Genomic DNA, 15,501 nt, shown 5'->3' with positions numbered 1-15,501 from the left:
GATGAGGTTACTTCCATACTTATGACCTTCAGCAGCCTCCCCTATTCTTAGAAGTCCGAGATCCTTACCTTGCCCTACTGAGCCCCACGTGGTCTCACCTTGACAACCTTGCCTGCTGTTTCATCTCTTGACAAGTTCCTCCCACTTCCTCTACTCCAGTCACAAAGGCTGTTCCTCAAAGAGGCCCAGCTTTTCCCACCATGGCCAAATTCCACCGCTGCTCCATGGTTTGAAGGATTTTTCTCCCTCTTGCATCCCGCTAACTCTTACTAGCCTTCAGTTTTGGTGTGTTGCTCCCCTCCTTGGGGAATCCTCTGCAGAGGCTCACAGCAGTCAGGGCTCTGTTCCTCTGCTCTCTTAGCCTCCTTTACTTCTCCATGGCAGAGGTTACCCCAGTAACAATTTTAACATTAGCTGTGTGATTGGAGCTTATTGTCAGTTCTTGCCGTTAGACCGTAAGCTCCATGGGAACAAGAATGGTACGTTTCATTTCAATGAAAGCCCTCGATATTTGCTGAATGAATAAAGCAATGAAAATATAAATACACCTGATAAGAAAAAGTTATGTTTTTAAAGGACATTGAGATTTTGTCTGTGGAAACAAAATTATGGGCCCCATGTTCATGAATTTAGCCATAGAAGAGGAAGTTTATCCAGAGTGGAGTTTATAGGTCTTAGTTGGTGGTTCGTGAAAATCTTCAGAGAGTGGGAGAGAATTGACTCAGGTGCTTTGAGAAGGCAAGCCCGTGCTAACCATGATATATTTTAATGTAAAAAAGAAATTAGTACATATCTGCATAACTGTTAAAACACAGTTGAAGTTAAATACATATGTATCCTGAATATTGGTTTCATGAAATCTAGTGTCCTTCTATGGGTTTGCTGAAAAAGGACAGAGATTGTTGAAAGATTTGTTACAGTGGTCCCAAGAACTGTTCTCCTGTAACTTTGAAGTTGCGGTGTGTGTTACGAGAAACTGTGTTTACTTCGGAAACCCCGGTGGCATAGTGGTTAAGAGCTATGGCTGCTAACCAAAAGATAGGCAGTTCGAATCCACCAGGCACTCCTTGGAAACTCTATGGGGCAGTTCTACTCTGTCCTATAGTGTCGCTGTGAGTTGGAATCAACTTGACAGCAACGGGTATTTTTTTTATATTCACTCCAATACTTTTTTTAGCAACCTGTATTTATTCTCTTAAAGATGTCAGCCATGTTTATCATAAGAGAATGCTTTATTCAACAACCACATGATAATTAACTCACAGTGGTCTCACTGAACTTAGCTCTTATCAACCCAATGTACATAAAAGGACTGTATAGATTCTGTCCAATTTAGGAACATAGCAAAAGGCATATTTCTCACTTGGCATGTGACTTTTCAAATAAAACACAGAGAATTTCACAGATAGCTTTATAACACAATGTAGAATGTCAGTTTATTATGATTTTTGTCTAACCTGACTTTGGCCCTTTCCCTTAGGCACTCATATCAATATATATGTAGTTGGAAAGATATAAAGTGATTCCTACCTGCCTTGCTCCCTGCCTGGCTCCCTGCCTCTTAGCTGATATTCACATCTTTATTTTGTACCAGTGGATATTCTTATGATTTGAATTTTGACAACCACACTTACAGATTAAAAAAAAAAGGGGGGGGAGGGAATTCAATGCATCTGAAACTGTAATTAGCTTCTCATTCCCTAGCTTTGTTCTGACACCGCCTTTCCCGTAAAGGCTTTGGTAATTAAGCCGAAACATGTGGAGATCAACTGTGTACAGTATTTGCTTAAAAAAAAAGAAGTTATTTGAATGCAATGGAAATTTCTTCTCCCATCCAACACCCTAAAATTCTTAAATGTGGTTTTCCTAGAACCTATTAGATTGAGTGTGTGTCAGTCTGTTACATTTTACATTAATAACGTTTGGTGAGTAATTATTCAATCTGATTGGAGCTTGTTACAGCTAAGCTGTTTTTTCAAAGTTCAGTAGCAGTAATTAGACCCAACTACTTCTAAAAGGTGAAAGGTATTTCTGTTAGAATTGCTTAGCGAAAGGTACTACCTGTTCTGAATTAAAAGGATGGAATCCAAGTATCTCCTTTACCTTTATATACTAGGGACAGACTTTGGAAATTAGCTTAGCTGTGGGCCAGGTCAAGTCATAATTCTTGGACCTCTCTTCTAGGATCTACGACATACTTCTCAATTCATTGTTAAAAAAAAAAAATAGGGCTCCTTAAATGTTAAGTGGAGAGTAAGCTTAATACATGCTGTATCTCAGTCGGAAACGAGCCGACAGCAATGGGTTTGATTTTGGGTTCTGGTGTCTCTCTTCTACATGCCAGTCCTGAGTTTAAGATATTTTTCTTGTGCAGCTGACTAAACTCTGCTGTGACTCTGGTAACCTAATGAATAAGAAAATATGATGTGTAATAATACCCCAGGATTGAAACATTACGAGCACTTTCTGTTATCAAAATATACCAGAACTTGAAAATCCAGCCCTAACAGATTGGAAACCCTGGTGGCGTAGTGGTTAAGTGCTACGGCTGCTAACCATAAGGGTCGGCAGTTCGAATCCACCAGGCGCTCCTTGGAAACTCTATGGGGCAGTTCTACTCTATCCTATAGGGTCGCTATGAGTCGGAATCAACTCAACAGCACTGGGTTGGGTTTTTTAAACAGATTGGAATGCTATCTGTTTCAATATTGTTTACACTTAATACTAATTAAAAATTTAAACCTATTTCTTTATAAATTACAAGTCTAGGTTTTAATATATTTATTATATAGGCCATATGTCATATTATTCATATTTCATAGTAAACATTGATTATCAATTTCCAGTAGACTTTTTCTTATGTCCTAAATTGGAATTTTAAAGATGCCAGGGTGGTAGGAATTGTCTTCTGTGTGTGTGTGTGTGTGTGTGTGTGTGTGTGTGTGTGTGATTCATTTATTTATTTATCCATTAACAAAAATACTATGTACCTGGTAATGCACTAGGCACTAGGAACACAAAACTAAATAAAACATCCTCCCCCTTCCTCGAAATACCTGTGCATAATTAGTATTGATATAATTGAATTTCGATCTATACACATTTAATAAAATTGAAATGTTTTTTAAATTTGATTTTCCTAGAAGGAGTACGTGAATTCCAGTATGAACTTGAATTTGAGTCTGAAGCTATGCAGTCTAACTTGGAATCCTGCTTGGCTTTATATTTGATCGAAACAAGTTATCATATCAAGGCTGAAACGATAACAATGGTTTTCAATGTGATATTTGCACCAAAGAAACCATTAAGGTAAATCTACTCTCCCTCCCCTTTTTCTTTAAACAATATCATTACTCTTAAACTAATGAACTTTGATTCTTTTTTCTATCTATATTAAAAAAAATCTATATTATGATTGTATTAATTCTTTGATACTGTTGAGGTAAATGTTTTGGGCTAGATTATTTCTGGCTATCAAGCTGTGAAAAATATTCTGATGAGAAAAAAAAAATCCAAATTGTTAGAAATCTAAGTGACTTTCCTAAGATCTTTAGGGCATCATATTGAAGAATTAGAACAGTCTAATTGGTAGAATTTTCACCCAAAAAAAATGCTGACTTGGTGCTGTACATGAGCAACATAATGATTCTTGATGTTACTTTTCAGAACGAGTTCAAATGATGAAAGCAAATAAATTATGTTCTACATCGTAACTTCTTTCATTATCCTTCCACTACTCAACACCATGACAGTGTACATTCCCTAGTAAGATGTAAGTGGGCCACCTTGGAATCTGTGAGAATCGTGGACTTTGGATGTCTGTTCTCTGGGAAATCTCATCCAGTGTCTTTTTTACTTACTTTTGGGCAACTGATACTTAGCACCTGCAAATACAATATGATAGGCCACATCATCTGAAATAGGGCTTTATTTGTATCTTAATGCAGACATACCGATCAAAACCACAATATACATAAAGTACAAAATACAGCCTGAAACATAGTAAGCAATAAAAAAGCAATTAGAAGCTGGCGAAGTGGACACGAAAAGAGAGAGTGGAGGGAGGGAGCAGGCTGTCTCATTAGGGGGAGAGTAATTGGGAGTATGTAGCAAGGTGTATATAAGTTTTTATGTGAGAGACTGACTTGATTTGTAAACTTTCACTTAAAGCACAATAAAAATTATTAAAAAAAAAAAGTTAACCTGCAAAAAAAAAAATTATACATGGAAGAATTTAAGAAAGATGCTTGAGTGATTGCCTAATAATCTGAACAAATGCTCCACATTGTCTGTTCTTAGAAATCTCCACAATAATCCATCTCCCTTGAATAGGGAAGGGCATGTATTTTTTTTCTGAAAAGTTGCTTTACTTATCAGTATTTTTTAATAATATTTTATTGTGTTTTAGTGAAAAGTTTACAGAACAAATTAGTTTCTCATTCAATAAATTGTACACAAATTTAAAAAAAGTATTAATTGTGCTTTTAATAATTTCTGTAGTTGACTATGTATTTGACGTAGCCATGCATATATTTAAAATGTGTAAGAATTTGTAGACCAATAACTAAAATATACCAGGGTCATCTTCAGGAAGCAGTTATAAAATCAAGCTATGAAAGGAAAGTAAGTTATAAACATTGACATTACCCCTTTTGTCTTTCCTTTGATTTTCATAATTTTCTATGTTTATTTTTTAGTAAAAAGGGCATGGGAGGATAATATTGGTGAATATGTAATTTTTTTTACTCATTCAGACTTTTGTGCATTTAAAGCTTGTTAGTGAATATTTGGGAAACTGTTTAAGGCAACTTTTGTGCATGATTCATAGATTTCTGTAAATGATGTGTGATGTTCTGATATATATTGACAATTCTATTTTGCACATACATGTACATATTCATTTAGTTCTGCCGTTCTTTGTTTCATATATATTTGAGAGGGTTGACTGAAAACGACAGAATTAAATAAGAAAAACCAAAATAAAAACAATATCTCTAAAGTATGAATGGAAGAACAAGAAAATAATTATACCCAAACCATTCTTATCCTAGATAATTGAATTAAGCATGTATTCAATTCTTCTCTTTCTGACTGACAGGGTAAATGGAACAAAAAAAAAATCATGTTTTGGTTAAAGGATATATATTCCAAATGTATTTGGGATGGCTAATAGGAAGAGACTCGCCGTCTTATTTAACACTGTTAATAGGAAGAGACAGTGTTAAATAAGAAAAACCGACATAGAACAATAACTCAAAATTATAACTCCATAGAAGATGACAAGAGTAGAATCTGGAAGACCAGTTAGGATGCTCTTGAAATAGTACAAACAGAGGAATATAGATCAATTTACTAAAACAGGACTGAGTGTGAGAAAAGTATAGGTTAAGGGTTTACATTTGGGATGTTTTACGTTTAGATGCTATGTCAGTCATAATGGATCGGTTCAAATTATGAAAGTGCATACATTATGTTCTACGTTGCAACTTCCTTGATTATCCTTCCACCACTCAACACCGTGACATTGTTCATCCCCTAGTAAGATGTAAGGGGAATACTGCATAGTATTCCATTGTCAGGATGAAACACATTTTATTTTTACCAGCACCCTATGGAAAGAACATTTAAAAAATTTTGTTCTCAATTTTTTGATAGTATAAGCCATACAGCAGTGAATACCCTTATATACACCACTTCTTGAAATCTTGGCGCCCTATCTCTAGGGGAAATTACAAATAGTGAAATTGCTGGGTTGGCATGTGTAGCTTTCAGATTTGGTAAATCACTGTCCATTGCTCCTCAAATGCTTGACTAATTTTGCAGTCCTACCTAGAGAGAAGATGAGCTCCTAGAATTTTTCTTTCTGTGAAAGGCTTGTGATCTCTTTGTCTAGCCCCGCCTGCTGATATTACAACCACACTATTACATATTTGAGTCATGTCCACCATAAACATGCAAACAGATAACTGTTTCTCAAATGTAGATACTCTCTTATTTCTCTCTTCTTCTTCACAGCCAAAGGTTTTGAAAGGGTGTCTCTACTAATTATCTTAACTCACCCTCCACTCAATGATAAGTCATTCTGTGAGGTGTTCGTGGTCATTATTGATTGCAATTTCATTTTTTAAAAGTTTCAATTTCAGTCAATTTTATGGGACTTAGCAGGTGTTCAGAAAACAATTTTTTCTGTGTGAACTGAGAGTTGAAAAGACTCTCTCATAGTGTTTCCTGTCAAACAGAAAATCCCTAAATAAGTTACCTGTTAGCCTAACACTGGGTCCATTTGCCAAATCTACATTAGGTTCTTAAATACTATGATATTTCATGCTGGTTACAGGAAATTTGCAAGTCTATTCTGCAAATGCTATTGGTTATTAGTAAATAAGTAGAGAGTAGATAAGATGCCCTACAAAAGAGAGAACGATAATATAAACTATGACCTAAAAATGATTTCTGAAATGTAACAGTCACCTACAATTTGTCTTAATGAAAATTCCACTGGTTTTGGTGAAACAACGTTTGCTTAAATTTCCACCTTAAATGTCGATTTACTGTTAATATTCGCCTTGCCTATTTTCCTATGAGTATCTTTTAAGATCTTTTTCTATTCAAGGTCTCAAATTATACTGAAAATAGAGTGCACAAGAGATGGGATCTGGAAGTTTCCCTTAACGTTGCTTGCTACTGAGCCAGATGTGGACGATGTCATTGACATAGAAGGGGTTGGCTTATTTAAAGATTCTGTTGTTGACTTCAGGCTGACAAGTCAGACAAGGTAATATATTAAGCAAAAGTATGTGGCTCAGTTTTGTGAATGTAATTTGTGGTGAACTGTGGAAGAAAATTTAAGATAGAAAATTCTATTATGACATATTAGAGATGATTGGGTAACCTATATTTATTCCACCTTCTGCCTTATTTTTCTGCTCAGCCATAGTTGCCTTTGTTATACAGGTAGTCCCTGACTTACGACGGAGTCCTGACAACTCCCTTGTAAGTACGTTCTGACATAAGTCAAATACCTCATTTTTTTAGTTTTCAGTACTATTGCCTTTTATTATCAGTATCTTTATAAATCTGGCAGTGTTTTGAAGAGTAAATCATAAAATTGAACATCCACGAGTGAACATCTGAGAATAATAACATCAGAAAATTACGTACTGCAACATATTACTAATGATAAAAAGTTGTACAGAAAAAAAAACAGATGGTCTTAAATGTGGTTTGTCTAACTTAAATATGTCCGAAGTCGGGGACTACTTGTACTTGTGATAACATAGGGAGCATGACAATAATACTTTAACCACTCTCACATATAAAATATGTTTTTACAACTTTATTGAGGTATAACATAAAAATATATATATATAAAATAACATATGTACCATAAAATTCACCCATTATAAGTGTACATTTCAATATTTTTTAGAAAATTTATAGAGTTTACAATTATAACCACAATCCAGGTTTGGATTTTTTTTATCACCCCAAAATTTTCCCTTAAGCCTCTTTCCAGCCAGTCCCCTCTCCTACCCCCAGTCTCAGGCAAACACAATGATTTTCCTACTATCTCCTTAACTTTGCCTTTTCTGGATAGTTCATACAAATAAAATCACACAATATGTTACTTATTGCATGTGACTTCTTTTACTTAGTGTAATGATTGTGAGGTTCATACATGTTGTTATATGTAGCAATAGTTTGCTTCATTTTGTTGTAGAATATATGACTGCAAATATATTCTCCCAGCCTTTGGCTTCTGTTTTCATGTCCCTAAGTCTTGTTTGAAGCACAAAATATTTTAATTCTGATGAAATTTAACTTCAAGATTGTACTTTTAATGTTATCTAAAAACATTTTGCATAACCTGAGGTTACAGGGGTTTTTTTCCCTGTGCTTTGTTTGAGAGGTTTTATAGTTTTAGATCTTGCATCTTAAGTTAATGTTCCATTTTAAGTTATTTTTTTTTTGTATTTGGTGTGAGATAGAGTCTAACTTAATTTTTTTGATTTATGAAGATCCAATTTTCCCAGAATTATTTGTTAAAAAGATTATCATTTCACCATTGAATTGTCTTGGCATGTTAAAAAAAAAAAAAACATAAATCTAAGGGTTTATTTGTATACTGTCAATTTTTTCCCATTGATCTATATGTCTATCCTTATGCTCAAATCGTACTTCTGATTCTTTTAGCTTTATAATAAGTTTTGAAATTAGTGTAAACCTTCCCACTTGTGTATTCTTTCTCAGAACTACTTTTACTATTCTAGTGTTTTTACATTCTCATATAAATTTGAGGATCAGCTTGCTAATTTATTCAAAAAAGACTGCTAGGATTTTGAAAAGGATTATATCCAATTTATAGATTAATATGGAAGAATTGGCATCTTAACAGTATTGAGTCTTCCAATTCATGAACATAAAATATCTCTCCATTTACTTAGATCTTTAATTTTTTTCCAGTGATATATTGTTTCTTGCAATGTACAAATGTTATACTTCTTTTGTTAAAATTTTTCCAAAAAGCATTTAATTTTATAATACTGTAGTTGTTTTTATTTTCGTATTTTGATTGTTAATTGCTGGTATATAGAAATATTGGCTTTTATATATAGGTCATTAATCCTGTTATATTACTAAACGTTTTATTACAGTAGTTTTTTATTGGAAATTTTTACATTAAGGATTGTGTCATCTGAGAATAAAGATAGTCTTACTATCTCCTTTCTAATCTGGATATCTTTCTTCATTCATTCATTTATCTAATTATCCATTCATTCATTTTTGCTTCAGTGCACTTGGCTAGAACCTTTTATACCATGTAGAACAGAAGTGATGAGCATATATCCTTGCCTTGCTTCTGACCTTAGGAGGAAAGCATTCAGTCATTCATCATTCAATAGATGTTAGCTGTAGGTTTTTCAGATTGAGCGAGTTCTATTCTACTCACAGTTTCTTGTGAATTTTTATCAGGGTGGGAGGGGTTTGGAGGGGAAATCACTATCTGGACAGAAGACAAGTGTTAACTTTGGTGATGGGAAAAACAATACGCAATATAGGGGAAGTCAGCACAACTTGACCAAGGGAAAGCTATAGAAGCTTCCTAGACACATCCAAATACTTTGAGAGACTGAGCTTCTGGAACTGAGGGCTGGGGACTATGGTGCCCGGGGGGACATTTAGGTCAACTGGCATAACATAGTTCATAAAGAAAATGGTTCTACATCCTACTTTGGTGAGTAGTGTCTAGGGTCTTAAAAGCTTACAAGCAGTCATCTAAAATAGATCTATTGGTCCCATCACATTCAGAACAAAGGAGAATGAAGAAAACCAAAGACACAAGAGATATATTAGTCCACGGGACTAATGGACCACATGAACCAGAGCTTCCACCAGCCTGAGCCCAGAAAAACTAAATGGTGCCCAGCTACCACCAACAACCACTCTGACAGGGATCACAATACAGGATTCCAGACAGAGCAGGAGAAACATGTTGAACAAAATTCAGATTCACAAAAAAAGACCAGACTTACTGGTCTGACAGACTGGAGGAACCCCCAAGACTATGGCCCCTGGACACCCTGCTAACTCAAAACCAAAGCCACCCCTGAAGTCCACCAAAGTCAGCCAAAGATTAGACAGGCCTTTAAAACAAACAACATGCATGAGGAACATGCTTCTTAGTTCAATCAAGTATAGGAGACCAAATGGGCAACACCTGCCCAAATCAGAAAGGAGAAGGCAGAAGGGACAGGAAAACTAGACGAGTGGACACGGAGAACTGGGATAGAAAGGGAGAGTGCTGACACATTACGGGGATGGCAACCAAGGTCACAAAACAATTTGTATATAAATTTTTGAATGAGAAACTAATTTGCACTGTAAACTTTCACCTAAAGCACAATAAAATAATAAAACATGAGATAAGAACAAGAGCAAATACATGTAGGCCAGGTAGTTAGTTGGTTAGTTCTGTTGCCCAGGGAATAAGTTAGCACTTGGAGTTTTTTTTTTTTTTTTTTTTTTTGGAGGGGGAAGCAGAGAGTTGACTGAATTTAGTGATGAATTTGAGGATCAGGATGTTCCTGTTATAGTTTATTCAGTCAGAAGCCAGAGGAACACTTATCAGGTAGAAGACATCATCACATTGTCTATTGCTACCTCAAGGGAAGTATGGAAATCTCACTTCCATTTCATTCCCTTTACCCTCCCCACTTTTCCTTTTCTTTTTTTTTTTTATTTGTGCTTTAAGTGAAAGTTTACAACTCAAGTCCGTTTCTCATACAAAAACTTATACACACATTGTTATGTGACCCTGGTTGCTCTCCCTACCATGTGACAGCACACTCCTTTCCACCCTGTATTTCCTGTGTCCGTTCAACCAGCTTCTGGTCCCTCTCTGTCTCCTCATCTCGCCTCCATACAGGAGCTGCCCACATAGTCTCATGTGTCTACCCTCCCACTTTTTAAATCTAAATGTATTATTTCTATTACATACATTGAGCACCATGTCCAATAACATTTTAAGTTTTGCTTCAGTTGTCAAATATAATTTTAAAAAACTCATGAGAAGGATATATAGTTCATTATACTCCTATTTTTACTCATTTAATTGCTTTTCTTCTTTCCTGAGATCCTAGACTCCCTCTGTTCTCATATTCTTTTTGTTCATAGAACATTAGTTAATCTTCAAGGTTAGGTGTACTGGTGACAAATTTTCTTAGTTTTCCTTCATCCGAAATTATCTTTATTTCTTCTATATTATTGTAGTGTATTTTAGCCTGATACAGAATTCAGAGTTGAATGCCATGCCACTTCCTTCTGGCTCACATGGTTTCTGAGAAATTTGCTGTCATTTGAAAAGTTGATGCCCTATAGCTGATGTTTCATCTCTCTCTAGTCTTTTCCAAGATGTTTTCTTTGATTTTAGCTTTTGTAAGTTTTATCATGATACGCCTTGACATGTAATAGCTGCTGATGACATTGAACTTGAGTTCAAGGAGGGCAGAGACCGTGACCGTCTTGTATCTCCAAGACCAGATACAGTTCCAGGCATGTAAGGAATGCTTCCTGTCGTAGTTATCTTGGGCTGCTATAACAGAAATGCCACAAGTAGATGGCTTTAAGAAACAGAAATTTATTCTTTCACAGTCTAACAGGCTAGAAGTCCAAATTCAGGGCACCAGCTCCAAGGAAAGGCTTTCTATTTCTGTCATCTCTGGAGGAAGGTTCTTGTCATCAATCTTCCCTTGGTCTAGGAGCTTCTCATTGCAGGAACCCTGGGTTCGAAGGATACACTCTGCCCCCAGTGTTACTTTGTTGGTGATATGACGTTCCCACGTTTTCCTGTTTGCCTCTCTGTTTATATCTCAAAAGAGATTGGCTCAAGACATGACCTAATCCTGTAGATTGAGTCCTGCCTCATTAACATAACTCCCATTAATCCCATCTCATCAACACCGTAGAGAGGATTTACAACTCATAGGAAAATCATATCAGATGACAAAATGGTGGATAATCACACAATACTGGGAATCATGGACTAGCCATTTTGACAGATATTTTTGGAGGACACAATTCAATCCATGACACTTCCTTAATAAGTATGCTCTGAAAGAATGAAAAGCCCCAAGTACTTTGGTTTCCGTAATGAGTAACCAACAGAACAGTGATGTCTTTCGTGATTATGACTATAAATGTGCCTTGAAGTACACTTGGAGCCCTGGTGGTGCAGTGATTAAGAACTCAGGTAGTAACCAAAAGGTCAGCAATTCGAATCCACCGGCATCTCCTTGGAAACCCTTCAGGGCAGTTCTACTCTGTCCTATAGGGTCGCTATGAGTTGGAATCAACTCAAAAGCAATGGGTTTGTGGTTTGGTTTGAAGTACATTCAGGGATGAAATAGAAGCTTGGTATAGTTCTTAGGTTTCTGATAAATACTATTTATATTCTGATATCTTGTAAATCTTTTTAAAAACAATTTTTTCTAAATTTTATTTATTTTGTTGTTGCTGAGAATATACACAGCAAAAGCACACCAATTCACCAGTTTTACGTGTACAATTTAGTGACATTGATTACCTTCTTCAAATTGCACATCCATTCTCATCCTCCTTTTCTGAGTTGTTCTTCTCTCAATGACATAAACTCAGTGCCCCTAAGGTTCCTGTTCTCAGGTTGATCCAATTTGATCCAAGATAGATATAGATATAAATAGTTATAGATAGATAGATAGACAGACAGACAACAGATGACAGACAGATGACAGATAGATAGACAGACAGACAGATAGATAGATGATAGATAGTTCTTAAAAGAGCATAATGCTCAAGGAAGACATTTTTTACCAGTTAAACTAAACTATTGTTTTTAAGATGACTTCAGGGGGTATTTTTGATTTAAGGTTTAAAGATTATCTTAGGGCAATAGTTTCAGAGGTCCATCTGCCCTCCATGGCTCCAGAAAGTCTGGCACTATGAGAATTTGAAATTCTATGCCTTATTTTCCCCTTTTTGATCAAGATTCTCCTATGAAATCGTTGATCAAAATGTTCAGTAATAGTAGCCAAGCACCATCCAGTTCTTCTGGTCTAAGGCCAAAGGAGGGAGTTGTTCATGGAGGCAATTAGTCACACATTCCATAACCTCCTCCTATTTCTGATTCTTCTTCCTCTGTTACTCCAGGTGAATAGAGGTCAATTGTTATGCCTTGGATGAATGCTTCCAAGCTTCTAAGATCCCAAGTACTACACAAAGAACTAGGAGGTAGAACAGAAGCACTAAACATGTTATTAGGCCTATTAACTGGGATGTCCCGTGAAACCATGACCTTAAACCTCCAAACCAAGGAACCAAATCCCATGATGTGTTTGGTGGTATATAAGCCATCTCAAAGCTAGTCTTTTTTTTTTTTTTCATTGTTGTCAGAGCAGTCATTTGGTTTTATGTGATGTGGCAATTTGTATTTTTATTTACTATAGAAAACCATTGTGTGTGTGTGTGTGTATGTGTGTGGAGTTGTTTCAAAGTAAATTGTTTATTATAGTCAACAGGGCTTTTTAAATGGCTTAATCAGTGTCTTAGTCACCTAGTGCTGCTGTAACAAATGCCACAAGTAGATGGCTTTAACAAAGAGGAATTTACTTCCTCACGGTAGACTAAAAGTCCACATTTAGGGAGCCAGCTTCAGGGGAAGGCTTTGTCTGTCTGTCGGCTCTGGAGGAAGGTCTTTCTCGTCAACCTTCCCCTGCAATGGGAGCTTCTCTGCTCCCGGTGCTTCTTTCTTGGTGATATGAGGTCCCCCTGTCTCTCTGCTCACTTCTTTCTTTTATATCTCAAGAGATTGCCTCAAGATACAATCCCATCTAGTAGGTTGAGTCCTGTCTCACTAACACAACTGCCGCCCATCCTCCCTCATTAACATCATAGAGGCAGGATTTACAACATATAGGAAAATCACAGGATACCAGAAATCATGGCCCAGCCCAATTGATACTCATATTTTTTGGAGGGACATAATTCAATCCATGATGATCAGCTCCAAAGAAACATAGTTATAAGCATGAATGAAAGCTGTGCTTTCTTCCATTGATTTATTAAATGTTCTTTATTGTTATCCCTTCATAACTTTTCTAGTTTGGTCAGGTTTAAAATATTCCCTTTGCAATCAGGAGTGCAAGAACGGATTTCTACTCACTTGTTAGGCAGTAGATGGTAATCTCATACTTGTTTAAATTACTCTGATAAATTTGCCTCTGGGGCAGGAAATCAATTTTCCTTTTTCCAGTTCTGTATGTGTATTCAGCCTATGTAACACTTGCGTTTTGTTCAGAGTCTTTGCTACTAGGATTCTGTTTTAGATATTCTGTAACACAAGTTTCTGGTGTGGGTGAAAATTAACTAAATAGATATCAGACATGTTTTGCCTAAAATATGGTAAATTGATCTGATATCATAACTTGCATAGGCCTTTAACAATTAGAATTATCTTTATTCTCTCTTCGTTGTAGAAAATAAACCATCCACAGAGTTCAGAGTGATTCAGTTATTATATTGTATTCTTGCTAATTACGCTATAATATTATCCCACATTTAATTTAATGAAAACATGTGAACCAAATCATTTGAATTGAAAATAACACAAGTTCCATCCTTCATTGTCTCACTTGTGATTGCTTTTGACAGACACAATTAAATTCAATTATCTGTTATAAGAGATTACAATCAACAAAAAAGTCTCAAAATTTTGGATGACACTCACAAAGGAAAATTCTCAGGGATGTACAATGAAATGTACGAGTTTTCTGGAAGAATACCATCATCATTATTTTTGTCTAAGTTGAAATATATATATATATATCTTCCCTACTTTAGTTTATCTCTGGGAGCTCTGGTGGTGCAGTGGTTAAGAGCTACGACTGCTAACCAAAAAGTTCTGCAGTTCAAATCCACCAGCCACTCCTTGGAAACCCTATGGGGGCAGTTCCATTCTGTCCTATAGGGTCGCTATGAGTTAGAATCGACTCGATGGCAATGGGTTTTTAGTTTATCTCTAAAGTTAATTGGAAACTATGCACGCAGTTAAGTAGAGGCATAGAGCACAGGCCCATATTTAGTGTCAGAAAGAGTAAGGAAGAACAGAGTGATGTTACATACTACTGAATATCCATTATGATTCGGATGTCAATATGACTTATTCTTCCAGTGTCTTGGGAAATACCTTAATTTGTGTCGGCTCTGGCCATAATAATGCCATGTTAATATTTTACAGATGTGCTGAAACTGCTATTTCCTATGATAAAAAGCACAAGATTGAATCTGTGTCACACTCAGCCTTCTCAGAGTAATAAATTCAGAGCTCAATTCCTGCTTTTTTTGACTACCCTACATTCATTCATTTCTTCTCAACCCACTGCAAAGTTTATTTGGAACATACATTTCTACATTCACTATGACTTTGGAGAAAAATAAGATAATTACAAAATTTCTTCAGACTGCCATTCGGTTTAATTTTGTATTTTCACTGGGTATTTGATTTTTTAATGTCTTTGTGGAAATTTGTTATGGGTACTACCAGAAAATATATGATACGTGATTTGGTCTCTGATGCAATAAGATCTGCTTCCTTATGCCCTGGTATTTTTTAAAAAGAGAAAAAGAGGCAAGAAGAGCAATACATTTTTGTGGAAGAAGCAAAAAAGAAACAATCATTCTGTTTTGTTACAATCACTATCATCCTAAGTTCATTTTTAATTAATATTACTAAATTCTGTTAGGTGTTTTGTTTAAAATTAGAAGCAGCTTTTATCTTTTATTCTGGTGTGTTTCTGCAAGCATTAAGTTCAAGGAAAGCCATACAAGAAATATGAAATAGACCTACTTCATTAGCTTTCCAATAAACATTTTCATAGGGGATAAATGCATTTATCAGAAATTCTAAGACATGCAGCCGTATATGTCAAATGCATTCAAAATATGAAATGAAGTTTGATTCTTCTGTCC

At 35.7% G+C, this 15,501-nt stretch overlaps 1 protein-coding gene across 1 annotated transcript in view; it reads left to right on the top strand.

The window, feature by feature from the left end:
• The window catches only part of CFAP47 (cilia and flagella associated protein 47), a 343,468-nt gene that overhangs the window by 313,758 nt on the left and 14,209 nt on the right, over nt 1–15,501 (top strand). Inside the window, 2 exon segments of the mRNA XM_064278419.1 lie at nt 3,147–3,309; nt 6,614–6,775. Coding sequence (XP_064134489.1) covers nt 3,147–3,309; nt 6,614–6,775 — 325 coding nt within the window.

Source organism: Loxodonta africana, chromosome X (assembly GCF_030014295.1).
Source record: "Loxodonta africana isolate mLoxAfr1 chromosome X, mLoxAfr1.hap2, whole genome shotgun sequence".
In the NCBI taxonomy this organism is placed as follows: Eukaryota; Metazoa; Chordata; class Mammalia; order Proboscidea; family Elephantidae; genus Loxodonta; species Loxodonta africana.
Note: the sequence above shows the minus strand (reverse complement) of the source record. Positions and strands in the feature narration are given on the sequence as shown.